Here is a 27,324-nt window from a genome sequence, read left to right as displayed (position 1 = left end):
TGGAATGATACCATGAATAGAACACAGAACTAAGTTTGGAGAGAAACAAAAGAAATAGTTACAGCAAAATATTTTTCAATTACCCATGCCATTGTTTGAGCAAGTTTCATGAAGTGAAATGTAGCTTTATTTTGACATTATGGTTTTCATAAAAGTAGTTAGCCTTTAGCAAATTGTGAAATTTCAATGTTATAAATATGAAAACCATATTTAAAATTCAAACATAGTGCTGGAGAGATAGGCCATCAATTAAGAGCACAGGATGTTTTTCCAGAGGACTGGGTTCTAGTCCTGGTACCTACATGGTCTATAATTGTCTATGAATCCAGTCCCTGACCATCAGCAACCTGAAGTGTGACCTGTAAGGACACTAGACACACACATGGTACACAGACATACTGTATATACATACACACACACACACACTAACATGTATATCATGGCAGTCAGAGCAACATGGGAGTCAGTTTCCCCACAAATCACGTGGGCCCATGGGCTCTAAATCAGGTCGTTAAGTCACCTGCAAGTCCTATGCACTAGGCCATCTTGTTAGCCCCATACGATAGACTTTTATATTCAAGTAGTCACTTGACCAACAAGACTCCACTGGCGCTACTGAACTACTGCTCTTTGATATCAGTTAATTAACAATGGGCAGTAGTTTATGATAGGACACTCGTTGTGTGTGTATTTCAGGTATTCCTTTCCAGCTTGTAAACCTGATGATTCATTCAACAGAAACGTATTGAGTACTTCTGTAGTTACAGATAGACTCTTGCTTTAAGTGCCAATAGTGGGCTAGGGATGTGTCTCAAGAGGTTTACCTAGCAGCAGCACGGCCCTAGGTTCCATCTATATAGCACTACAAGACAAGGAAAACAAAACCAAAACCCTCACTAAGAGTCAATAGTGACAAAATGTCTACAGTTGATGTCACAGAAGCAATTCTAGACAAAAATTAAGAAAAATGGGTCATACTAGGCGATTTATACTGTTAGGGAAGTGCAAAGCAATTGTATCTACTCAGAATACTATTTCAAGATATAAATTTCAGTGTTGTCAAAATGCCTCATTTTAGCATCTTTCTCACTACCATAAAGGGGTATTTTAAAAATCGGCGGTGGTGGTGGTGGTGGTGGCGGCAGCACATTCCTTTAATCCCAGCACTCAGAAGGCATATGGATCTCTGAGTTCCAGGCCAACCAGGTCCACAGAGCCAGTTTTAGGACAGCCACTGCTACAATGGGCTTCCTTTTTGTTTGTTTTGGTTTTGTCTCAAAAAAACAAAGCCAAAAAATCAAAACAAACAAAGAGGTATGTTAAAAAACAACAACAAAACAAGCAAGGTAGCTTGGCATAGTGTCTCACACCTATTATCCCAGGATTTGAGATGATGAGACAGAAGAAAGTTCAAAGCCTGCTGGGATATGTTAATGAGTTCCAGAAGGAGACTCTGTATTTATAAAACACAGGGAAATGGCAATAGTAAAACTATGACAATGTGGCATGTGACATGAGTGAATGATATCAGAAACACAAGCTAAACAAAAATACTGCATGTTAGTATATCAGTACAGCTAATATAAAATTCACAGGGTGGCAGTATATACTTGCATTCCTCTGGTGTACCAAGGGAGCCAATCCCTTATGACAGTGCATTAAAAGGGTAAAAATGTTGATTCTTGATAGGTGTGGTGGCATGCACCTGTAGTTCCCATGGAGGCTGAGGCAGAGTCATCTTGCATTCAAGGCCAACCTGGGCTACTTCGTATTAATTTTTTTCCCACCATTTGATCACAATTAGAGCTAAAATTTTTAATTCCCTAATGCTAGCTAGACCAGATCTTCAATATTTAACATTTGCTCTTCAGCACAAAAGGCCAACTTCTGAAACCTAGATTTTTATCAGAAATTTGGAAATTAGGACTAGGCTGATCAAACAGTAAGCAGTGATTAAAGCCAGGGGATCAAGTCGCTAAGTTATAGAAAAGCCATTGTTCATCTGGAAATTAGCCCAGAACACAAAAATTTGGAAGAGAAATGCTAGTGGTTTAAACAGAACCAGGGTTCCAAATACGCTGCCTCATTCCTTTTTTATCTGCAGAAAGCTTCCCCCCATACCATTTATCCAAATGGCCATAACCACACCAGAGAATTCTGCAGGGCACCAAAGCTCTCAGACAAGTGGAAGGTCAGTATTAGGAAACATAAGAGAATATATTTGATGCTAAGATCAGGGATATTATGCTCACAATTCATATGTGCGCTGGAGTCAACAAAGCATTTTCTAAACCTCTCAAAATCCTTCCTTTGACAAACCGAATTTTTTTTTTATTTTTTATTTTTTATTTTTACCAAAGACTCAGTTTCTTTTAGAACCACCACCTGCCAGCGGTGCATATTTTTCCTCAAGGAGGCATCTGCAGTGCAGATCTCTCTGATCTGAGGGGAGCTTGCCAGTCAGCTCCCACCAGCAGGCAGACATGTATACAAAAGAAACTAAAGGAGGCCGGCAGCGTCCCTCCTAGTCCTTTCACACACAAGGGAGAAGGGGGTTCAACCAACCCAGGCTTTGTCTGAATTTTCTTTTCCTTGCAGCAAACGTTCCCCTTTGTTATACTGCTATTAAGAATATGCCATCGAAAACAAGAAATCAAAACATGGTGATGGTGATGGCTTGGCATGACTGTATTTATTATCTTCTAGAATATAGCAACTGATCGCGTGTCCCCACCCCCACGATGCACCGGTGAAGAGCCGGCTGTGCTGCAGATGCAGCCAAGGATCCATCTTGGACTATCAGCAGCTCCCTCCCAAATCTTCCCATGCTATTCTCATCACGCATATATCTACCTCAGAGTTTCAGAAAAAAAAAAAAAAAAAAACCTGGTATTCAATTTAGCCAAAAACAGTAATAGAACTTCCTGATCCTTCTGGCGAACAAAAAAAAAAATTTTTTTTTGGAAGGCTATCACCCATTTAAGATTGTGTCAACCAGTTTGCAAACCTGCAACACCACCTCTTTCACCACCACCCCTCTCAAAATCCTAACGACTTCATTTCTCCTGCGACCCACCTGTCACAATCCTCTGAAGCTCGCTAATCCTTCTCTAAGTCGCCCCCACCCCCGTCCCACCCTAAGGCTCTCGGGCCTCCAGAACTCGATCCATTCCGTGCACCTAGCCTTTCCCCGTTTTCACCCCACTGCGGTGTCCTCTCTTACAGGGGGTCAGTGTCAACGCCCACTCTAGTTCACCACCCCACCCCCAACCTGTTTTCTTCACACCCCGTTATTTCCTCACCGCGGCTCGGTCCTTCGCTCCCCTCCCCCTTTGCCTGTTCCTCAAATGCCCGCCAAGAGGCTGAAGCCGCCCGCGGCCGCGGTAGGTCGTTCGCCCCTTCCTAGAGACCTAGTCGCTCGCGCTCCCCAGGGACTGAGCCCCCCGCGCGCCTCACCCGCACAGGAGGAGCCGCAGCTCTTCGCCCCCAGGGCGGGGCAGGCTCCAGGGCTCCCGCCGCCGCCGCCAAGCGCTGACGGCTCGGCCCCGGAGGACGACGAGGAGACTGACGGAGACTGAGTGGCCGCCGATGACTCCGCCATGGCTGCACGAGCAAGGGCGGGAGAAGGGTGAAGAGAGACTTGGGGCGGGAGAGTGGGAGGGGACACAGAATAATCCAGCAGCTAGTTCTCCGAAGTAGCCGGCGTAGCCTGTTCGGAAGACTGACTCCGACAGACTGACTGACTCAGCCGTGCTCCGCAGGGAGAAGAGTACGGGCGCGCATGCGCATAAAGAGCCTAAGGACGCGCGGGCGGCGGCCTGGGAGGCGCGCAGCGACGCAATGCGCAGGCGCAAGAACTGTCCCTCTGCGCTCCCGCAGGAAAGGACGCAGTGTGACTGGGCCCGCGGGTGGGGCAGGCCTCTGGGGGTGGGGGGGTGGAGGAAAAAAAAACTGACGTAAGGGGCGTGGCTAAGCACTAGAACCCGCACGCCACTGCAGCCCTTGCTACAGATTAACCGTGCCCAGTCTCCCTACCCCCAACTTGTTTCTTTGTGCCTTTATAAAATGCAAATAATTTCTTATAAATTCTAATTGATGTCTTTGTCTGATGCATACTAGCCTGCGACTTCAAAGAAAGTGAAAGCCTTGAATAATGTCTAGAGACCCCTCTGTAATGTTCTTTTCTAATTATCTGGTTGTGTCGTAATATCGCCTCACCGAGGCAGACATGGCACAGTCCTATGTTTGATAGGTGGAGAAAGATGCTAAACAGAATGAGAAACTATTACTCATTCCAATCACATTGCAATGCAGTCACAGAATTAGCTTCATATTTTTATCTTGTTTTTCTTCCCAAAGAAGGCTTCAGGTTGCCTTTTCTCTGAATAGGATCTGAGCTACAAAAGACATACTTTGGGGGTAAAAAGCTGCCGAGGAAAGGAAAACCAGGAGATAACATCTTGGTTGTGACTGGTGTCTGGGGGAGTGGAGTGGGCATCAAATGAGGTATTAAAAATGAGGCACAGATACTAATAATGCTGAATTTTATACATGTCCTAGGATGAGTCCCTAAAAAAAGACATTTGAAACTGGCCAAATTTTGTTCATCTATTTTCTTCTGGAAAATAAATTCAAAGCCTCCCTATATCTGCTCAAAACAATTTAAAAGTACACAATAATGATCATCAAAGCTGTGGGATTTGATGTTGCTAAGCAGTAATCGATGACCCCAAGTGCAACAGCAGATTCAGCAAATTCTGTAAAGATGCTAACTCATGGAGGGGCCTCAGCAAGCTGGCTGCTGCAGATGGGAACAAGCTGTGGACCTTGTCTGTCCTAGACAGTGTTTTAAGGGCAAATAAAGCTCAGATAGCCTCCTGGTTGTTGCAATGTTTTGAAAACAGCCCAGAATATTCCCCAAAACGACTCTGGAAAATATCTTACTGTCATTCAGTGGCAGGCATCCGTTGACAGTGCAGCAAACTGTCCCCGATGCCGTTGAGTGCCAGAGAAAGATGGCAGTGCGATCAGGAATCCAATTGCTTATTTTGGTGAATGCTTAGGTATTTTTTCTTAAAGTCTCTGTTATAGACAGGCATGCTGGATAGTTCTATGTTACCCTGACACAAGCTAAAGTCACCTGAGAGGAGGGAACCTTAAGAAAATGACTCCATAAGATTAGGCTGTAAGCCAGCCTATAGGACATTTTCTTAATTAGTGATCAATGGGAGAGGCCCCAGCCCATTGTGGGTGGGGCATCCCTGGGCTAAAGATCCTGGGTTCTCTCAGAGAGCAGGCTGAACAAGTAAGAGAGCAAGCCAGTAAGCAGCCCTCTCCATCAGCTCCTGCCTCCAAGGTGCTGTCCCGTTTGAGTTCCAGTTCTGACTTCTTTCAGAAGTGTGTAAGTAGGATAAATCTTTTCCTTCCCAACTTGGTTTTTTTTTTTTTATCATAATGTTTTGATGCAGCAATAGGAACCCTAATAAACGAAGTTGTACCAGTGTAGTGGGGTGTGGATAATGTTTTGGGGATTGTTGAAGGACTTTGGAACTTTGAGCTAGAAAAGCCATTGATTGTGAAGAGCTCAGTGGGATATTCTGTAGGAGCTTGGAAGGTAAAAATGTTGAGAGCAGTGCAGATGACAGAGGCCTGGCTTGTTAAGTTTCAGAGGGAAGCAAAGACGACCAGGCTTTGTGTGTAAAGAATCTGTGGTGTCTGGTCAGTCGGGGCTGAAGAATTGGCCGTGATTAACCAGACACCAGGATCACCAAAGTAAAACCTTTGCTTTGCTGGGACAGTGGATCAAAAGAATCAGATGTGATTAAGAAAAGACCAGGTTAAGACACTGTGGCACAGGCCTTTAATTCCAGCACTCCAGAGGTCAAAACAGGTGTATCTCTGAGTTTGAGGTCAGCCCTGTCCACAGAATGAAACCAAGTCTACACAAAGAAACCCTGTCTTGAAAAACCAAAAGGGGGTGGAGGGAGACAAGACCAAATCACTGAGGTAAAGTCTTCTGGAAGTGTTTCCTCGGGGTCAGCACAGAGAAGCTATGTTCCAGAAATGGCCAAAGTTATACTTCATTGTCAGCTGAACTTGGTAGGATAAGAGTCACCTAGGTGGCACTGGTTTTTGAAGGGGTCATGGAGAGCAGCTGAGGCTTGGTACTATGTGGCAGGGCTGGAGTCCCTGAAGAGAGCCCAAGAGAAGTTATTGGTAGAAGTACATTTTGGAGATGTACTTGGTGGCCATCTTGGGATGGCCACCAAGAAACAGCAGGTGTGGAGTGGAGCCTGCAGGAGCCTGGGAGAGGGTGGAGCTGGAGAAGTGACCCAAGCCCTTTGGAGGAGCCCAGAGGATGGTGAGTGGGTCCTAGACATTGGCTGTTGAGTTATTCACAGTGGGAGTTTGCTTTGCTTTGTTCAGAGTGTGCTATACTTAGTTCTTCCCTCCGGAAGTACGAAAGTGCTTATTTTTGAAGTTACAGGAGCTCACAGTTGGAATTTAAACTTTTTTTTAAAAAGAAATTTTAGAGTTTTACAGAGAATTTGGATTTTAAAAGAAACTGGGTATTATATTTTAAAAGATTTATTATATGTAAGTACACTGTCGCTGTCTTCAGACACACCAGAAGAGGGCATCAGATCCCATGACAGACGGTTGTGAGCCACCATGTGGTTGCTGGGAATTGAACTCAGGACCTCTGGAAGAGCAGTCAGTGCTCTTAACCTCTGAGCCATCTCTCCAGCCCACCAGGTATTTTTTTTTTTTTTAAAAGACTGAAATTTTTTAAAGTGTGAATTTGAAAGGCTGTGTGACTTTAAGTTTGTAAAATGTTTCATACTGTGTTGTCTATATTAATGTGTGACCTTGGGGAAGAAAGGAGAGGTTGACACTCCAGTGATGTGTGTGTCAAGTTGACAAGGGGTCAGTTGTGCTGGATATCCTAAGATAGCAGATGTGGCACACGTGCCTGTAATCCCAGCATCTTGGCAGTTGAAGTAGGAGGAGGGGAAGGGGGCTTGAGGCCTTATTTGAGGACTAACAAGAGTTCAGTAAAAAGTTTTTGGGTGGGGAATGCCTCAGAATGGCTAGCTTTGAATTTAGAGCTCCACCTGCCTTTGCTTTCTTTTTTCTGGGATTAAAGGCAAATGCTATCACACTCGCACCTCTGAACATTCTTATTATTGCTATAGTGGGCACTGAACCCAGGCTTCATGTCTGCTGGGCAAATGCTCTATCACTGAGCCATGTCTCAGCTTTGCTATGGGGCTCAGGCTGGCCTTTGGTGCCCCATCCTCCTGCCTCGCTCCAACTCCCAAGTAGTAGAATTACAGGCCCACACCATCTTGCCCAGGTCAGAGACTAAAAAAATACGTTTATTTTCATGTGTATGTATGCCCTTCTGTGAGTTCATACATAATATCACGAGCCCACAGCAGCCTTTAGAGGCCAGAGAGCATCGAATCCTCTGAAAATGGAGTAGCAGGTAGTTTTGAGCTGCCCTGTGTGTGCTGAGAATTAAATGTAGGTCCTCTGTAAGAACAGAATATGCTCTTAACCATGAGCCATCTCTATAGCTGAATAACAATTTATAAAAGGTGATTGTGTGGTATTTGTCTTTTCTGTGACTGATTTTACTCAACATAATGACTGCCAGTTGTGGCTGCAAATGACAAGATTTCATTCTTTTATTCCAGAAGTCTACTGTGCATATATATCCCATTTCCTTATCTATTCATTCATCGACGGACACAGAGGCTGTTTGTATCCTAGCTACTATGCATGATGCTGAAGGAGACATGGAAAGCCAGAAGTCACGACATACTCCTGCCTCAAGAGGCTGAGACAGGAGAATGGAGAATTTGAGGGCAGCCTAAACAATATTCTGAGACCCTGTCTCAAAGAGAACGAAAGACAGTAAGGGCATCTAAGATGTAACAGTTTTCTTTTCATCAGGTGTATGCCCTGCATGGGGTGGCGGGGTCATGTGACGGCCCTGCTTGGAGAATTCTGAAGTTACTTCATGTTATTTTTCCATTTTCCTGTCCTAAGCTGCACCTATACCGTGTGCATATAAGTTTCTCCTTCTCCACATCCCACATGTTTGTTTTGTTTCTTTTGGTACTAGGAATTGAACCCAGGGCCCCTTATGTGTTAGACACTCTACCACTAAGCCATTTCCACAGCCCTATTTTGGTTTGGTTTGGTTTTGGTGTTCGTTCTTTTGAGACAGGGTTTCTTTGTGTAGGCCTGGCTGTTCTGTAACTCACTCTGTAGACCAGGCTGACCTCAAACTTGGATATCTGCCTGCCTCTGCCTCCAAGTGCTGGGATAAAAGTCATACACCTCCACAGTCCTTATTACTTTCAATTTTTATGTCTCTATGTGTGTTGAGACAGAGTCTTAACTATGTTGCTCAAGCTGGCCTCAAATTCTCTATCCTCCTGCCTCAGCCTCTTGAAAATCAGGAATTACAGGTCTGTGATATCAGGCTAGGTTATAAATATCTACCTGTCATTAATATATACATATATATGCACATGTATATTAAAAACCGTGGATCAGGGTGGTAATGTATACTTTTAATCCCAGCACTCAGAAGACCAATATCTGGTCTATATAGTGAATTCCAGGACAGCCAAGGCTACACAGAAAAACCCTCTCTCCAAATCCTACCTGTCCTAAAAAAACAAAACAAAACATAACAAAAACAACAACAACAACAACAACAACAAAAAAACCAAACCAAATCAAAAAACCAACTATGAATATAGCTGAGTTCTGGAGTTTATCCCCAGAACTGAAAAATAGAGACGCTCGTGAGTTGTTTGATAATGGGGATGTGCTGTGAGAATGGCATTAGGAAATTTCATTCTTGTGGGAACATTAGAGAGTGCATTTTCAGGAATCTCCATGGAATAGTCCATGTGGTTTCTGATGCAATCAAATGATTCAGTGAACACAAGATATGCAAAGCCGCTTCCTGTGTCACATGTGGACTGCTTTCATTTTATAAATAGAGTTTCAATAAAACTGAAATAATGTTAAAACACAGTAAGTACATGGGTCAGCAGCATGCTGCTTGCTAGGGCCAGGCATCATTAGCTATACACACTCAGATGTACAATCTTTTCACATGATTGACAGGCCTCCAGCATTAGCATAACCATGTGAGTGAGAGGGTTTGTTCCAGAATGCCCACATCACTCAATAATAAGAGGTTTTCTGCTGTTGTTGACCAAAATGTTATGTGGTATATGACTATTGTAAAGTTTCATTCATCACTAACCTCTGCCTCCACATTGCTACACACAGACAGGTAACCATGGTTAAAATCTTCTAGTCTAACAATCTTTATGTACATCTACCTTTAAACAAGCATTTTCTCTTTTCTTTTTGTTTGCTTTCTCAGGACAGGTCTTTGGCTATCCTGGAATTCAGTATGTAAGACCAGGCTTGCCTCGAACTCAGAGATCCACCTGCCTTTGTCTCCCAAGTGCTGGAATTAAAGTGTGTACCACTATGCCTAGTTTACAAAAGCATTTTTATTAAAGTATATATACATTGGGGGGGAGGGGCATTGGCATGTGAGTACAGGGGGCCCTCAGAGGCCAGAGGCATTGTTGCTGGTGGGGCTGGAGTCACATGAGCGATGCTGGGAACCAAGCTTGGGACCTCTAGAAGAGCTGTAAGTGCTCTTAACCACTGAGCCATCTCCAATTCACAGATATACTCCTTCAGCTTCCTCGCTGAAATTAAAGGCATGCACCACCACACATGGCCCACACCCTTTTTAACACAATGGATATTGTGTTATATGCACTGCTGTGCACAATGCACTCATTTAGAATACTCTCTAGATTCTTTTTGAAATGTTTGATGGCTATACTGTTTGCTGAACTACTAATAATGGAGCAATACAACCTTAAACTCTGACTACATTACCATGCTGGATTCTACTGCTCAACATTTATTGTTCATGTCATTATTGTTATTTAGACAGCTCAGCTCTGATTGGCCTGAAACTTGCTAAGTCGGTCAGGCTGACTATAACCTTCCATAATGTCTATGCCTTCCTTCTGTGTGCTATCTTTTATTCTTTTTAAAATTATTTTTTAATTTTTATTATGTATTTTATATGTGTTTATGGTGTGTATATATAACAGTGTGGGCACATGAAGGCCATGGCTCTCCTATGTAGATAGATAATTTCTGGGAGTCTGTTCTTACTTTCCATTTTGTTTTGAGGTGTGATCATGCTTAATGTTCCTGACCCTTTGCTAGCTACTCCCAGTCGGCTGCTGTGTGTTCTCCTCTCTCTGCCTCCCATCATTCTATAGGAGTGCTGGGATTACAAGGTCTGAGCTACTCCATGCAACTTTTTATGTGGGTCCCTGGGTTTCATTTGAACTCAAGTCATTAGTCTTTTGAAGCAAGTGCTTTTGCCAGCTGAGCCACCTCCCTGCTCTCTGTCACTGTCCATTTGTGGTGCTTGGGAATTAAACCCAGGGTCTGCTGAATGTTAGGCATGTGTTCTACCACTAAGCTATCTATCTTGATCCCAGAATAGGTATTTATTTTTGTGTTCCAAAATGAGATCCAAACTAGGGCTTTGAGCAAGGGTAGGCAAGTGTTTTACCACTGAGTTCTGTCAAATCTAGGTGGGTTTCTTAAAAGATGATTTCAAGGCAGGTAGTAGTCTATTATTTTGAAGTTGCTTAGCCATTAGTCCTATAAGAAGGTGCTGAGAGGCCAAGTGCTGTCACGTGTCTCATCAATAGAGAATGATACTTAGGTCTACCTCACAGGCCTGAGTCTATGGAACACAGGAATGTGTCCAATGCAGCATTACTGCCTCTCATGGTGCCCGAAACATAACCATTATCCTGTTTTGGGAAAGCTTTGGAATCTGAGTCAGAGTGGATGTCATTTTGAACAACAATTTGGCTATTTTTATGCTTCATAACATAGTACCTTGAGTATTTATGACTTTGCTTTGCTTTTCCAGAATGAATATAATCACTAGTTCCAGGCTAACCATAAAGCAGTCATCAGGGACAAACACATTTAGTCCAAAACTCTGTCGGCAAGAGAATTAGTTTGTAACTGATGAAACAGATTCAGAGAGATTGCTTAACTTACCTGAGTTTGTGCAGCTTAGTGAACATCAGTGCCAAAATGTAATGCCAGTCAGTCAGGCTACAGATCCATGGCCTTAATTACTCCAAAGTGTCTACATGTAACCTGTCACCTTGTTACACACACACACACACACACACACTCATGTGCCTCAGTCCTAAGTGAGAAGACTGAAGGCAGGCTATAATGAGAATCGATATTTTGAACTTTGGCTGTTTTTTATTTCTCTTTCAGACAAGGTCTCTCTATGTAGTTCTGGCTGTCCTGGAACTCAATGTGAAGACAAGGCTGGCCTTGAACTCACAGGGATCTGACTGCTGCTGCCTCCCAAGCGGTTGCCGGAATGATAGGTGGGTGCCACTAGGTCAGCAACATTTCATTTTTTTCTTCCCATTGTGATGTGAATTCCAAATGGAGAACTTTGTTTTGAATACAATAACCTTAGCATCAGTGCCTGAAACAGGCAGTAAGTAGAAACTACAAAGGTTGTATTAATGAATGAGGGAGGTGTATGTTACACTAACTGCTCGAGAACTTTCTGCTTCTTCTAATATTACATACATAGTTTTTGCTACAGAACACAATACCCTGTTTGATTTTAAGAGCTTCCAATAAAAATGCACTGAAATATATCCTGACAGGAAGTGAACACTAAGTGTTAGTATTGGATCTGTGCAAATAGGACAGCACTGAGGCCAATACAAGTATATTGGCCTTTCTCACACTTGGAAGATTTTGACTTTTGAAACAACATGGTACAAATTATTGGTAGATTTTAGGATTGGCTTACAAAACAATCCTAGATACAATCACAGCTTACAAAACAACTTTTGCCAAGGAGAAGCATGTTTGATGGTGTTTTCCCATCAGGATAGCTGAGGATACACAGAGAAACCTTGTTTCAAAAAAAAACAATAAACAAATAAATGATTTTTTAAAAAAAAGTAAAAAAAGAAAGAAATGTAAAACGCAAATCTGATGGTAAGAATATACTGGGAGAAAAAGTGTAGGAGCCAGCAAGATGGCTCTGAAGCTAAAAGCACTTGCTCTGTGTGCCTGACAACCCAACTCACATTTAAAAAAAATCTATTATATATACTACCAAAAATATATATGCAATATATAGATATAGTGGGGGCTTTCTCAGCATTCCTACAGCAAGATGGGAGGTAGAGATAGGGCAGTCTTCTGGAAGCTTTTGTACGCACTGAGTGCCAGACACAAGAGATCCTGCCTTAAAAACAAGGTGGAGGGGCTAGGAAAGTGGCTTAGCAGTTAAGAGAGCTTGCTGCTCTTGCAGAGGTCCCAAGTTCAGTTCCCAGCATCCACGTGGGGGGCTCACGAATACCTAAAGCTCCAGCTCCAAGAAATCCCATGCCTCTGGCCTCTATGGGCAACTCGCCCTCATGTGCATATACTCACGGATTTATAACAGTTTAAAGTAAATCTTAGAAAGGTAGGAGAATCAACTGAAAAGTTGCCCTCTGACTTCTACATCTGTACTGTGGAACGTACGCTCGCGCACGCACACGCACGCACACGCACACACACACACACGCGCACACACACACACACACACACACCCCTCTACCCCCAGCCCCCAATTAAAAAGAAAAATACAGAGGATAGATGGGGTTGGGAACAGGTGGTGGGGAAGAGAGATGACTAAAAATTTAAAACTACCCACACATCTTAGGGTTTAATTCCCTAAATGGAATTTAAAATGCCCCCAAATTGGGGACATTTTGGGGGTGAGGAAGAAGCCCAGTGCATTGGAAACCCCCATGTAACTTATGAGAGTAATGTTAGCAAAGACTCCTAGTAATGGGGGACACAGAAGTTGAATTGGCCATCTTCTGTAATTAGTCAAGGCCTCAAGTCGAGTGACGGGGACACCAACCCAGCCACAAAATCTTCCACCTATAGTTTGTTCTGCCTGCACAGTGTTCTGGACCAGAACCTAAAAACATCATCAGAGAGACCAGAGAGACTTCATCCAGTAACTGATGGGGAACAGATGCAGAGTCCCACAGCCAAACCGTAAGTGGAGCTTTGGGGGTCCTGTGGAGGAGGGGGAGGAAGGATCAGAGGAATCAGAGCAGTCAGGGACACCAAAGAACACAGAATCAACTGACTAAGACTTACTGGGGCTGGAAGAGATCAGAGAGCCTGTCAGGGTGTGACCCAGGTCCTGTACATATATGTTCTGGCTGAGTAGCTTGATGTCCTGTGGCAGCTGGGGCTGTCATTGACTCTTCTGCCTGCTTGTGGGAACCCTTTCCTCCTACTGGGTTGCCTTGATCCAGCCTTGATGTGATGGTATGTGCCTGGTCTTATGCCATTTGGATTGATGTCCCTGGGAAGCCTGTTCTTTTCTGAGGGGAGGTGAAGGGGGTTGCTTATGGAGGAGAGAGAAGGGGAGGGAGAGGTGGGGGAGGGGAGGGTGGAGAAACTGCAGTTGGATGTAATGTAGAAGAATAAAAAATAAAAATTTAAAAAGGAAAATATATTTTAGGAAAGGAGACTGGAGAATGCTAGGATGTGTGGGTGATTTTAAATTCTTACACAACGTTTGCAATTGTGACAAAGTCATTGACCTTTGGCTCTCCTAATCCTAAGTAACAATGGATTTGGGTTATGCCCTTTAGGTCATGCCTTCTTAATCTCTTCCTCTGATGTTTACTTCTAGTTTCTTGATAGACCAGGTTGGCCTATGCTGTGTTACTTTTTCTTGGGAGAGAGAAAGGCCTAGTCATTCTTGGGGGAAGGGCACTGACAGACCAAAGAAAGAATCCTATTCAAGTTCAGCTTGGTGAACCATTGAGTTTATTGAGGCCACTGATAGGTACATGGGTGACTCAAGGCAGTTACATCACCAGGAAGTCCCTTGGGCAGTTTAATGGGCAACTATACCAAATTAAAAGTCTCACCTGTAGCAGGGATGATTCACAAAGAACCCACACCACTGAGGAGTCCTTGGGTCACTTATGGGAAGCTTCAATAATGGAAAAGTCCTGGTCAACTTGCTCCTGAATATGGACCTTCTCCTCATGAGGGGATATTAATAGGCCTAGTTCCATGAACCTCTCCTGTGGCTGATTCAAGACAGCAATGGTCACATTCATCTTAGATCTAATCTGGTTTAAATCTAAAAGCTGGAAGAGAGTTTCCTAACAGTGTTGAGAGTTTGGGGATGAGGGGGCACAAAAAGGGGCTAAAGAAGTATAAACAGGATTTCTTTAGGTAGGCTAAGAATAATCTTTACCTCATTACCTCAGGCTTCATTGCTCAGGAAGTAGATAGCTGAAAGGCTTGGCAGGGTCTAGAGATAGAGGGAAGTTCTGGGTACGCCGAAGGAAGAAAGTGAACATTTGCTGAATGAATGAAATAATGGAGAGGGCAAATGGTGGTCACGGGAGCGATGCTACCTCCATCTGTAGGATTTGTGAGAAAACTATTCAGTCATGGCAAATTGTATTGTCACAATATGTCAAGTATGAATAAAAGCATTTCCCAACAAACTTCCTTTTGAAAAGTAATTTTGAAATAAGGTCCTATGAGCTTAAAGCTCACAAAAGGTGGGTCATGGCTTAGAATAGAGAAACTCTAGCAGAGGTCTCACTAAAAGAAAACAAAACAAAAAACCCAACAACAACCCTCCCTCCCCGCTTTTGAGAAAGAGACTCGCTATGTAGTTCAGGAAGGTATCGAACACCTGATCCTCCTCCCTTGGTCTCAAGTACTGAGATTACCAGCGTGCCACCGGAGTCCGATTTAGTAAGGTCTTACTTTAGCTTTTAGTAAGACTTGGTCAGTTCAGAGATTAGGGATGATGATGATGATAATGAAGTCACCATGGTCTGTCCTTGTGAAGTCAAAGTCATCAAAGCGTCCACGTCATCACGTCATTCTTTCAGACCACCACCTGTAGTCCTGGCCAGCGAGGAACACCAGAGCCCACCACACGGGCCGGGTGGGGGCTCCCGGCGGGAACCGGGTGGCCGAAACCCGGCCCTGGTCTACGTTTTAGGCGCTGGGCAGGGTCTGCCGAGAGCCCTCCTCGTTTTCTCCCTTTGCAAGGCCTAATGGGAGTTGTAGTTTAGCGGTAGGAAGACCCGCTCGCCCAGTCCCTTCCCCCCATTTCCTCTACGCCCCGGATGAGGGCGAAGACTCAGGACAGCGGGGCCGGGCCCAGAGAAGGCCGAACTACAATTCCCGATGGATCCGAGATTCCAGTACGCAGTCACAGGTACCCGCGGCAACGCTCTGGCGCACGCGCACAGAATGGTGGCGGGACTCGGCCGCGTGCGCTTTCCCGCCCTCGTCACGCCCTGCGCCGTCGGCAGGGCTGTCTCATAAGCTGTAGGCTCTCTTCACGCGCTCCTCCTTCTCCGTTTCTCCCGAAGTCCAGGCCCCGCCTGTTTCCCTCCTCCAGGGCCGCCTCAGCCCGCTCCTGTCTTCTGTGCCTCTGCTACTTCTGCTGAAGGAGGAGGCTCCATGTTGTCCCCTCAGCGAACTGCAGCGGTGGCATCGAGAGGAGCAGGTGAGGCGTCCAAATTTTCCCGGACCCGCTCCGTGGTCACCCACGCCGCCTTTCAGTGCTTTGGCCCGGAGGTGACAAGCCGCCCCCGTCGCCATCATTTTTGGTGTGGCGACAGGGGTCTGCACCGCCCGGTGTTTTGCCTCCGAATTCAGGGCCGGGGCTCCTGGAGCAGGGAACGTTCTCAGTCTCAGCCCGGAGCCTGCGGCCTCCCGCGGCCTGGTGGTCTGGCCCGTCGAGCTCCGCCCTGTGCTGGGCAGGGCGTGCCGGGCGGTGGCGCGCTCCGGGTCGGGAAGTGAGACTGACGGTCTTAACGGGCCCGGGAGCTGCGGGAAGGCTTTATTGTTGAGCTTTAAAGCGCTGGATGCTGCGGTGCAGCCTCGGGGTTGAGACGTTTTATTTTAATCGGAAAGACCTTGAGTTACTGGCAAGTCTTAATAAAGTTCGTTTTCCACCCGCGCTTATCTTATGTTAGGAGATAAAAGAACTTGGCCTAAATTTGGTTTTGTTTTGCAAGTTTTTTTTTTTTTTTTTTAAATTAAGTTTGGTTCCTTTACTTTCCCGAGACATAAAATGAGGTAGTAAAAGTACTAAATTAAAGCCAAATAGTCCCACCATAAATTCACAGATGCGATTTTGCCTGTCATTTTACCTGGCACTGTGCTTTTTAATGGGTATGGCCCTGAAATGATTGCCAAGTTTCACTTGCGAAATCTAAAGGAAAAAAGAGTCAACAGTAGTGTTTGAAGAATTTTTTTTAGCAAACCCCAGTCTTCAAATTTGAGTATGAAGTGGAATGTTTTGTGAAAGGTGAAGAAAAAAACCTAGCAGACTAAAACAGCATGGGTCTCAGTTTTGTTTTGGAGAAGTGGAGTTAAATAAAATCTATGTACAAGTTATGGACTTGTAACTTGTCATGTAGCTCCGTACAAGTTGGAACGTCAAATGAGGGCTGTTTTGCTTCCTGCGGAAACCAGCTTGTATTCTAGAAATTCCTGTGCAGTTTTAACGTGAATGAGGAAAGGAATGGTTGAAAAAAAATTTTTTCACATAATGAAGCATATCAATTAGGCCAATATCATCATACTATTTTATTTGCAATGGTTTACTGTATCTTGCAATAGTCTTAACCATAAGAAAAACAGTTGGGAGGGGGGTGCATGCCTTTAATCCCAGCATTTGGGAGGAAGAGTCAGGAGGATCTCTTGAGTTCAAAGCCAGCCTGGTCAACAGAGAGAAAGTTCTAGGACAGCCAGAGCTACACAGAAAAACCATGTCTGGGGTACAGGGGAACAAAACGAACCAAACCAAATAACAAAACAAAAACAAACCCCCCAAACCAAACCCACAAACAACAAAAGACAAAGAGGAAGGAGGTATGATTGTATACCATAATAATTTTCTTAGTGTTTAGTAAATAAGACCAGTTTGTTATGTGGTGGTAGGGATTGAACTCAGTTTTTTGCTTTTGCAGAGCTTAATCCTAACCCTAGTTACTAGGGCTCCTCGATATAGTGTTTTAAAACAAATGTTTTTTGAATGGCCATGTCTTTAATCATCATAGCCCTTGAGGGGCAGAGGCAGTCAGGATTGCGTTTGGCTACATAGTGAATTTGAAGTTCAGACCCTTTCTCAAATTTCCACCCCCAAAAAATAGGAAGAAAAGAAATTGGTTTATAAATAAAAGTTATAAATTAAAACAAAATAATGGAGTGGGGTTTGGTGGCATAGAGCTGTGACTTAGCACTCTGGAGGCTGAAGCAGGAGGATTTGTTCTGAGAAACGACGCAAAAATCCTAAAGTGAATAGTAGAGACTCACGTAAAAGAGAAATGTGAAGTCCGCCCCTGCCTGTCCTGGGAGCAGCTTAAATGGATGTGAACCTGTTTGGAAATTGATAATAGAATTTACCCATAATAGGCCAGCCCGATGGCTCAGCAGATAAAGGCACTTTTTACCATCTAAGCTTAGCCAAAGTTTGATCCCTGGAACCCACATCATACAGGGAGAGAACTGATTCTTATGAGTTCTTCTCTTGACTTGCACATGCACACTGTACATGTGAACACACATTAGATAAATAAACAAGTGTAACTTAAAATTTTATTTGTAATGACCAGCATGCCTGTTAATCTTTGGTTTTCTTTTTCTGAGACAAGGAATCTTTTACGGCCTAGGCTGGCCTCTAGTTGAGGAGGACCTTAAACTTCTGATCTGTTTCTGCCTTTGAAGTGATGTGATTGTAGACTTGTACTCATTGCACCAGATGCCGTTAAAAGTTCCTTATGTGTTTCGTGTTGAGAAGTGTTAAAGTAAAACAATGACATTTTAATATTCAAATTTTAAAACATTTTCCTGGTTGTCTGTCAGACTCTAGGAGCATATTTAATGCTTAGGGGAAATAGTGAGGTCCTCCTAGGCCGTAGAAGATTCCTGTCTCAGAAAAAAATGGAATGTAGTTTAAGACCTGGGTTGTTTTAGAGCTGTGGTTATGTTCTCTAGGAGCTTAAAGCCTGCATATGCTTGGGTTAAACTTGTTGGGTCTTGAGTGCATTGATGCAGGTCTTTAATCCCAGCACTTGGGAGGCAGAGGCCAGCAGATCTCTGAGAGTTCAAGGTCAGCCAGGACTACATGATGAGTAGGACAGCTAGAGCTAGACAGTGAGAGACCTTGTCTGGAAAAAACTAAAAAAAAACAAAAACTGGATCTCAACAAAAAAGAAAAAAAAAAAACCCTGCATAGCCATGGTTGGCCTGAAACTTTTGTAGATGAGGCTGATCTTGAACACACGGAGATCTGACTCCCTCTCCCCAGTTTTCGGATCCCCACTATTCTAAGCACAACTTATAGATCCTGATTTTATTTATTCAGGGTCCAGGAAACAGTGAAAAGGAAAATCCTCATTTTGCATATTTATAATCAAATTTCTCCAATGGTAGTTGTATACATTTCAATAATTTATTTGATAGAAAATAAAAAATAAGCATTTGTTAGCTATTAGTATTTGTTGAAATTTTGTTGCTTTTTACAAATTAAAAAATGTTATTTGAATTTCTTTTGCTAGAACATGCTAGATATCTCACAGCTAAAAGTATGTTATAAATAAAGTGATAGACTTTACTTATGGCTTTACTCATACATAGTAAGTAAGCAAAGGAATAGAGTAAGGGCATGGTTACCTTGAAATGGTAAATCTAAGCTGAGTAAATATTGCCAATTAAGATATTCTTGTTTTTAAGCACCTTCCCTCTAAAAAAGCCTTTTTAAGCTCGATGTGGTGGCTCACATTTGTAATCTCAGTATTTGGAAGGTGAGACAGAATTGCTGTGCATTTGATGCCATGCTAGACTACATAGTGAGTTTCAGGACAGCCTTAGCTCTAGAATGAGACCCAGTCTCAAAAAACAAAAAGTAAACGCAAACAACAGCAAAGAAACCAATCCTGACTAGGAAACAAGAAGAAACCAAGAAAGGTTTATTTAACTGTAATTTGATTAATTAAAACTTCTAGATTAGTTAGATTTCCTGTCAGAGGCAAGTACAGTCACTATAGGCAGAAGCAGGCAAATGTCTGAGTTCAAGGCCAGCACTGTCTACAGAGCCAGTTCCAGCACCACACAGAAAAACCCTGTCTTGAAAAAAACAAACACAACAACAGCAAAAACAAAAAGAAATTTGTTCAGCCCTTCCCCAGGACTGGAGAGATGATGGCTCAGTGGGTTAGCAGGTTTACTGCTCTTGTAGAGGATACATTTGGTTCCCAGCACCACAGCCCAGTCTGTACCTTCTGCCACAGTGGATTAGTTGTTACTCTCTGGCCTCCTTGGGCTCCCAAATGCATGTGCTGCTCATAAATTCAGGAGAGTACACACATGTATGCATGAAAAAAAAAGTCATAGCCAGGTGGTGATGGCACACATATTTAATCCCAGCACTTGGGAGGCACAGGCAGGCGTGGTCTACAGGGCAAGTTCCAAGACAACCAGGATTACACAGAAAAAACCCTGCATTGAACACCCCCCACCCCCCAAATCTTCAGATTTTTTTTCCCTCTGGCTGATAAAAGGCTGAATAATTTTTATTTTTGTTTCAAGATGAAGGACTTTCTGTGTTGCCTAGGCTGTCTTTGAACTCTGGATTTAAGTGATCCCCAGCTCAGTGACTGCTGGTATATACCATCTCAACTAACTTTTGATTTAAATTTTAGATTCAGCCCTGTCTTTGTAGTTTCTGAATCTTATTTAGTTAAAAATTATTATCATCATTAGTGTGGTGTGTGTGCGTGTGTGTGTGTGTGTGTGTGTGTGTGTGTGTGTGTGTGTGCGTGTGTGTTCATGATGGATGTGTGTGGGTGATTATTCCATGGCCTGTATATGGAGGTTGGAAAACAACTTAGTATATTCATTTCTGCGTCTGGGTTCCAGCGATGGAATTCAGGTCAGCACACTTTCAAGGTAGAACCTTTACTTGCTAAGCCTTCGACTGCCAAGTTTCTGAATCCTAAATACTAGTCATACTTTGTTGTTAAAAACCCACAACACATTAGATGTTTCTGTCAGCAGATAAAACAGTTTTGTTTAGCATCTTGTGCTAAAGCACTAAGATTGTCTATAGTAAATGAGTTGGAAAAAACTTTCCTCCTAAATGCTTTAATTAGAATATACATTTTTCCCAGTGTTCTGGTTGGTTGAGTTTGAGTAGCTTCCTGGGAACAAGGTTTTCTGTGTATCTACTGGCACATTTACTGCCTTAAGGTAAAGTACAACATAGAAACTGGAAAGAACAACACCCTGTAGTCGTGGAGTCAGGGGAGGGCTTCTTAGCTTACTTCCCTTGTCTGCAATGTTTTCTCTGGCTGTGTGAATCAGGAGCTGTAAGGACTGCCAGCAAAGGCAGGCCATGGAAATGGTATGCCTCTTTTTGGGTGTGTTGCTCTTGCCCTTTAGAGAATATGTTATTTCAGAAGGGGACTGGAAAACTCAGGTCATGACTCCACCATGAGTCATATAGTCTACTGAGCAAAATGTTTTTGTAACTTTGGTTGCTGTGCTTTTAAGACTCCTGGGCAGAGGGAATGAGTATTGACGACGTTTCTAGCATAGTAGTTCTTTTTATTTAAGTCGTTTTACTTGTTTGGTTTTTTTTTAAAGAGACATTTTCTGTGTATGTTTTGCCTGCATGTATGTGCACCATGTGCATGCCTGGTGCCTGCAGAGATCAGAAGAAGGCATTTTATACCCTGGAAATGGAGTTATGGATAGTTGTGAGATGCTCTGTAGGTGCTGGGAGCCAAATTGCAAGTCCTACAAGAGCAACAGCTGTCTTAACGACTGAGTTATCTTTCCAGCTCCTCGGTGGTACTTAATAGAAGATGATTTTTGTGACTATGTATCTTTTAAAAATGTCTGTAGGTAGTTTTGGATGTCAACCTATGGGTACTACTGATACCACCATTATGTAGTGGGTTCAGACTAGGGATGCTGCCAAATCTCAAGTAGTCTATAGAATCCCTTTCTCCACAAAGGTTTTCTGGCCACTAGTTGTCAGTATTGCCAAAGCCGCCAAACTTATCCTGCACTGTAATTAATCCATTAAATTAATTTTTTGAAGTAGCAATGGTGACTGCTTTCAGTTAGCCATTTTCATTGAATACCTCACTCTTCAGATGGTATTCTTAAATACCGAGAATCACATAAACTTACTCATTATGGGACTGGGCATGTACCACAGTTGGTAGAATACTTGTGCACATGCACTGAGACATGATTTGTATTCCAGAACCCCCATGAAACCGGGCCAATGATCCCAGTATTCAGGAAGTGAATTCTGGGGGATCAGAAATTCACGGTATTCTAGCAAGTTCAGGGACACCCTAGGCTACATGATATTTTATCTCAGACACATAAACCAAAAACCTTACTAGTTTTTTGTGTGTTTCTGTTTGTGTATTTGTGGTGTTTGGGATCAGATCCAGAGCCCTGTGCATGTTAGACAACTACTCTACCACTGAACCACACCCTTAGTCCTCCTAATAATGTTCTTATGGTTGAACTTGAAATAAAATAGGTTTTATGTATTCTTTTATAAGATTGAAAAGGCTAACCATGATTACTAGCCAACCTATGCTGTGCTTTTTAACCTATGACAAACTTTTTTTTCTTTCCCCTTTGGCAAGGGAGACAAGGTTTCTCTGTTGTGTACCTCTGGCCTTGAACTCACAGAGCTTCACCTGGGGTCAAAGGTGTCCTCTATTAGGATCCTGTGCCAGATGGTTTTTGTTGGTTTAGGTATTAAATCCAGGACCTAGTTTATCCTAAGCATGTGCTACAATGTCGAGCTACATTCCTAGGCTTCCCAGCTCCCTCTATCCTATTTTAAGACAGGATTTTACTATGTGGAACTTGCTGTGTAGAACAGGCTGGCCTCAGAAACCCCACCCTTCTGTTTTCTAACTGCTGGGATTGAAGTTGAGAAGCATCATTTCTGGCTTTGTTTTTAAGGCCTGTAATGTAGGAATCAGTGCTGTAATATCCATCTAGAAAATTTTCTAATTTACCTGTTAGTCTTTTAACTTCATTTTTTATTCAGTGCCAGTGATTGTCATTTTAGTGTGGAAACTATATGGAATGTAGTTTATTAGGGAGATTGTATGAATTGGTCTATTAAACCTCTTGGTTAATGTGGATTAGATACATTGTGCCAAAAGTAAAGGTAAGTCAGCAGTTCATAAGTAATCAGGCAAAAGGTTGTAATGTCCTCATAACTACTTTTGAAGATTACTTTTTCATTACTAATGATTTTCAACATGCTAAGATGTTGACAGAGTTTTCAAGAGCAATTTTCAGCAGTAAGTAATCAGACAATACAGATAACTGCATTTCTATTTTCTTGAAGCAAAGGCTTAAGTTTATGTACATGGATATGGACGTTACTCTAGACAGGCCAGAGTTTTGCATATTTTCATGTCTCATGTCTGTTGCTCACATTTGTGTAAGTGCTTATAATCTATTGTAGCATCCATCTCCCTCCTGTCTCAGTGTGCAGGTGGGTACTTTGGAAAATAACTGCTTCTTTAAAGGGAAAGGAGACTATTATTCTTGAGATTAAATGAATCAAGAATTTTGAGAGATAAGCCAGATGTGGTGGCTCATGCCTGTAATCCCAGCAGATATCTGGGAGGCCAAGTAAGGAGGATTGCCCTGAGTTCTAGGCTAGCCTGACCTACAATGTGGGACCCTGTCCCTGAAAACAACCCCAAACCAAAAACATGACAGAAAAATGTAGCAGTTAGATTTTAGAGCTAAACAGATAGTTTCTGCCTGGCTTTGTAGCACAAATGGAAATGTTGAACTGAAGTGGTTTATTCAGTGCAGAACCAGGGCCAGAACTCTAGTATTGTCATGGAGGTTTTTCTTCCCTGCACACTGCCTCATTACAGTGATGACTTTTGCCTTTAATCCCAGCACTGTAATGCCAGCGACTCTGGAGGCTGACGCAAGAAGATTGAGAGTTTGAGGTGATCCTGGGCAAGACCTTGTCTAAAAACAAAAAGCTCAAATAAAAATACTCCCAAATAACCTTTGCTAAGGCAGACACTTCAGTTATGGAAGTGAGAAATGATGACAAGACTTGGTAATATATTGCCTATAGGGAGATAAGGCTGGGAAAATACAGAGGACTTGGGAGAGATGGAGTAATTGAGAGGAACCATTTTGAAATACTAAGTGTAGACTTGTAAAATGTTACCACTGGGGCATTTTGAAAGGAGACTGGAGGTGAACCAGTCAGATCACACAGGCTGAGTGGTAGAACTGGAATAAAGACTTGTCTCCTGACTCTTCAGGTTAGTATGTTTGCACATAACCCTCCTGCTAGTATGAGTGGAATATTTAGTGACTGTACTTAGTTAGGCCTTTGAACATGTCATTTCTGAGGTTAGAGAGGAGGGGAGTTAAAGTATTAAAATACAGGGTAGAAAAAGAAAGAAAAATGGTAAAAAAATGAGCATAGGCTTAATATTATAAAATAGAGAGCTTATTGAAGCTGGCCAGAATGGCCATGTCTGTAACCCTAGCACTTGGGAAGTGGTAGTAGAGATTGGGAGTTCAAGGTCAGCCTTGGCTACATTTTGATCATGAGAGCCTCTGTTTCTCCTAAAAAGCTCAGGGACAGTAGGAACTGTAGGAGATTAAAGAGGAGCATTGGTGTAAATCAGCCACCGAGGGTGAGGAAAGAAAAGAACTTCAGGGAGATGCCAAAGGGCATGCTAAGATTTATCCTGAATAGAGGTTTTATGTTGCCCTCCCCCCAACCCCCTGCAAGAGAGGAGGGAGAGACAGGGTCTCTGTGTAGCCTAGGTTTGCCTCAAACTTTCAAGCCTCACTAGTTCTAGGATTAGCAGGTTATAGCTCCTAGTCTGATTGCTAAATTTTTTTGTGAGGGTTGTTTGTTTGGGAGGGGGATAGAGTCTCATATAGTCCGGAGTATCTTTTGTCTCCCTGTGTTTCTGAAGCTGGCCTAAAGTGCTTGATTCTCTTTTGCATGAGGGATTGCAGGCATGTGCGACCATTCCTACCTGATTATTATGGTCTGATAATATTGTAATGAATGGAGTAATAGTATGTATAGATCTCAGTGGAAACAGGAATATGCGTAGGGAAACTGTTTATTGAACACCTAATATATGTCAGATGCTATTGTTTAGCCTTTAGATTTGTTTTGTTTTTGAGACAGCTTCTCAGTATATAGGCCATTCTAGACTTGAGCAGATAATGTAGCATAGTTTGGGTTTGAATCAACTTGTTCTTACTCTTCCCCCTTCTTGCAGCTGGGTATTAGATTTATAAATGGAGGCTGAAGTGGTTATGTTTCCTAGAGTTACACTGAGACAAAGTCATAGGCTTTGGTTATGTCACAATTTTTGTTGTCTGCTGTTTGTGGGCATTGTTGGGCGTTGTTCTGGGAACTTGGAGGTCATAACATTGAACAAAAGACAAAAAATTCCTGCCCTTATGGAACTTATGTTTTGGAGTAGAGAAAGCCAAAATTCAGGCCTTGTTCTGATTCTAGAGCCTATTTTCTTAATTCATTTTATTATACTATTTTCTTAATTCATTTTATTATACTATTTTAGAGGGCAGGTCAGATAGCTTCCAGTGCTTACTGCTAAGCCTGTCATCCTGTGTTCAACCCTTAGAACCTACATGGTAGAAAGAGTGCACCAATTCCTGTAAGTTTTCCTCTGCTGTCTGTATATGTAACTATACACCAGTGCAAGCATACACACAGTCACATAGAGACACACAATAGGATGAAAATTAAAACTAAGTACTCAGGTTGGGGATTTGGCTCAGTGGTAGGCGCTTGCCTAGGAAGCGCAAGGTCCTGGGTTGGGGCCCCGCCCCGGGGGGGGGGGAAAAAAAAAAAAAACAAAAAAAAAAAAAACTAAGTACTCAGAGGGTAGGGTGGGTGATCCAGACAAGGGTAGTTGAATATTGAAGTCTAGGTCAAGAGCAAGAAGCATTTCAGACCTTGGGAATAAGTAGTTGCATAGGTCATCTACTTGAAATTGTGGAGTTAAGACTTGAGCCCTGGCTTTCTCCCCGTAGAAGTACCAGTGAGAATGCATTTTATAAGTAGGACAAGAACAGTCAGGATAGGATGGGGAATAGTGAAAGTACTTACAGGATGGAAACTTAGCTTTGAGCTTTCAGTCCATAAATTGTTTTATTTTGTATTTTTGTATAGCCAGGGGTAGAACACAGGGCTTTATGCATAGGCAGGCCTCTGCCACTGAACTGTATCCCTATACCTTATAATTTTGATAGCTTTTAATGTGGCGTCTTCATGGTATTTATATTTTAGTTTTTTTGAGACAGGGTTTCTCAGGACAGTTCTAGCTGTCCTGGAACTTGTTCTGTAGACCAGGCTGGCCTTGAACTCAGAGATCTGACTGCCTTTGCCTCCTTAGTGCTGGGATTAAAAGCATGCACCACCACTGCCTGGCTATAATATACTTAATATGTAAAGAAGTCTAAGAGTTAAGTCTCAAGGGATGAGGTAGTGATGTAGTTAAAGGAGCAACAGAGATAGTGACTGTGCTAGATTGAGAAGGGAAAGGGAATGCTGGTAAGAACAGGACTCTTTAAGTTTTCATATTTTATTTTACGGAATCTTTTTCTAAATTATATTATATTTTACTTTTTTAATTATTCACTTTACATTCTGCTCACTGCTTCCCTCCCAGACACCCCTTCCCACATTCTTTCCCCCATCCACCTTCCCCCTACTCCTCTGATTGGGTAGGGGCCCCCCCTTAGGCATTCCCCTCACCTGGTACTTTACGTCTCTTCCAGGCTAGGTACTTCCTTTCCCACTGAGGCCAGACAAAACAGTTTAGCTAGTAGAACATATCCCACACACAGGCTAGCCCCCGTTCCAGTTGTTCTAATTAAGGAATCTTAATGATTGTAGAATTCAAGATAAATCAGCAAAGGCCCTTTATCTACAGTGGGAGGAATTAAAATGAAGTTTTTTTGGAAATCAGTTATTAAAACCCTGTTGTCTTTAGGAAGCAAGATGGTGATGGTATGGTAAAAAGTAGGGTGCTCAATGTATATAAATTGATTTGCTGGTGATGTGTACATTTCAAAAATTTTTTTTCTTTTTTCTGTTTTTGTGGCCCAAATCAAAGAGACACTGTGAACATGGTCCTTTTTAGCCTAGAGGATGTTAATGACTGCTTATATTTCCAATGAAGGGACACGTAGGGTCACCCCAGCTCTCACACTAATATAGCCTGTTTTTCTTTACTCTTGTCTAATGTATTGCAGGAACCAAGAGAGGTATACATGAGCAACAACTTCCTTTTCATTCTCTATGTCCTCAGTAGTGTCCACTTTTGCAGTTCATTGTGTATAACTGCATATATTTTTGTCTTTGGATCATTCTGTCTTGCCTATAATCTGTACAGTCTTATCTTTCATGCCTTTTGGCTGATAGTGCCACCAGCATCTTTAGGATCCTAGCCTTTGACTGTGTAATACTGCATATCACCCATGTTTGCTGTGTGTCATTTTCATTCATTTATGCTGAAATAGAAAAATAGCTGGAATTGAATGGTCTAGTGTAATAAAAATCCTGAGAGACTCTTGTATTGGTTACTTGATTTGGTTGTATTTGAAAGTTGCTATGTTACTGAGTTAAACAAAATAGGAACCTTTCTTTCCCATAAAAGTGAATTGGTGGGGCACTTATGCCCTGATTGTCTTGTGCTGGTGTTCTAGGGTGTTGCCCTCCTGTGCCTGGTCCTCACTGACTCACTTCCATTTCTGCATCTATCCTGTCGAAAAGGGGAAAATCTGGAAATTGCCTGTATTTTTTTTTCCAGTTATTCCACTGGTCAAAATTTTCATGTGTCATATGATCACAAAGTTGGTCTGGAAATGTATTTCTTTTGGGCAGTTATAAATCCTGCTAAAACCTTACATAGAGGAGGGGGATGAATTAGACAGTAATGATACATTGTTGTTAAAATTCCATCCCATAACTCTGTTTACTTCTCCTAAGGGCCCAACCATAAACCAAGGTATAATTCTGTCAGAGTACACTGGGTAAGTTTATTGAGCTTCCCTGCAGGGCAC

The 27,324-nt window shown here is 42.7% G+C and overlaps 2 protein-coding genes and 1 long non-coding RNA gene across 6 annotated transcripts in view; 1 reads left to right on the top strand and 2 right to left on the bottom strand.

The window, feature by feature from the left end:
* Rtn3 (reticulon 3) overlaps positions 1–3,857 on the bottom strand; it is a 56,553-nt gene extending 52,696 nt beyond the window's left edge. For 2 of the 4 annotated variants that reach the window (XM_032896441.1, XM_032896443.1), the window contains exon 1: positions 3,457–3,802. In XM_032896441.1, coding sequence (XP_032752332.1) covers positions 3,457–3,601 — 145 coding nt within the window. In that variant the 5' untranslated portion in view covers positions 3,602–3,802. Of the gene's footprint in view, positions 1–3,456 lie in introns of all 4 variants that reach the window. The other 2 variants (XM_032896442.1, XM_032896440.1) reach the window with 2 other exon arrangements.
* A 10,094-nt stretch (positions 3,858–13,951) lies between these two features.
* LOC116894794 lies at positions 13,952–15,045 on the bottom strand. The gene is made up of 3 exons (XR_004387039.1): positions 14,571–15,045; positions 14,408–14,464; positions 13,952–14,297 (listed from the first exon to the last, which is right to left on the bottom strand). It is a non-coding gene; the product is annotated as an uncharacterized LOC116894794 (long non-coding RNA).
* Positions 15,046–15,323: 278 nt separating this feature from the next.
* The window catches only part of Atl3 (atlastin GTPase 3), a 45,127-nt gene continuing 33,126 nt past the window's right edge, over positions 15,324–27,324 (top strand). Inside the window, exon 1 of the mRNA XM_032896446.1 lies at positions 15,324–15,685. Within this exon, the coding sequence (XP_032752337.1) occupies positions 15,640–15,685 (46 nt within the window). The 5' untranslated portion in view covers positions 15,324–15,639. The remainder of the gene's footprint in view (positions 15,686–27,324) is intronic.

Source organism: Rattus rattus, chromosome 2 (assembly GCF_011064425.1).
Source record: "Rattus rattus isolate New Zealand chromosome 2, Rrattus_CSIRO_v1, whole genome shotgun sequence".
Lineage (NCBI taxonomy): Eukaryota > Metazoa > Chordata > Mammalia > Rodentia > Muridae > Rattus > Rattus rattus.
The sequence above is the reverse complement of the archived record's forward strand: the minus strand, read 5'-3'. Positions and strand labels throughout refer to the sequence as shown.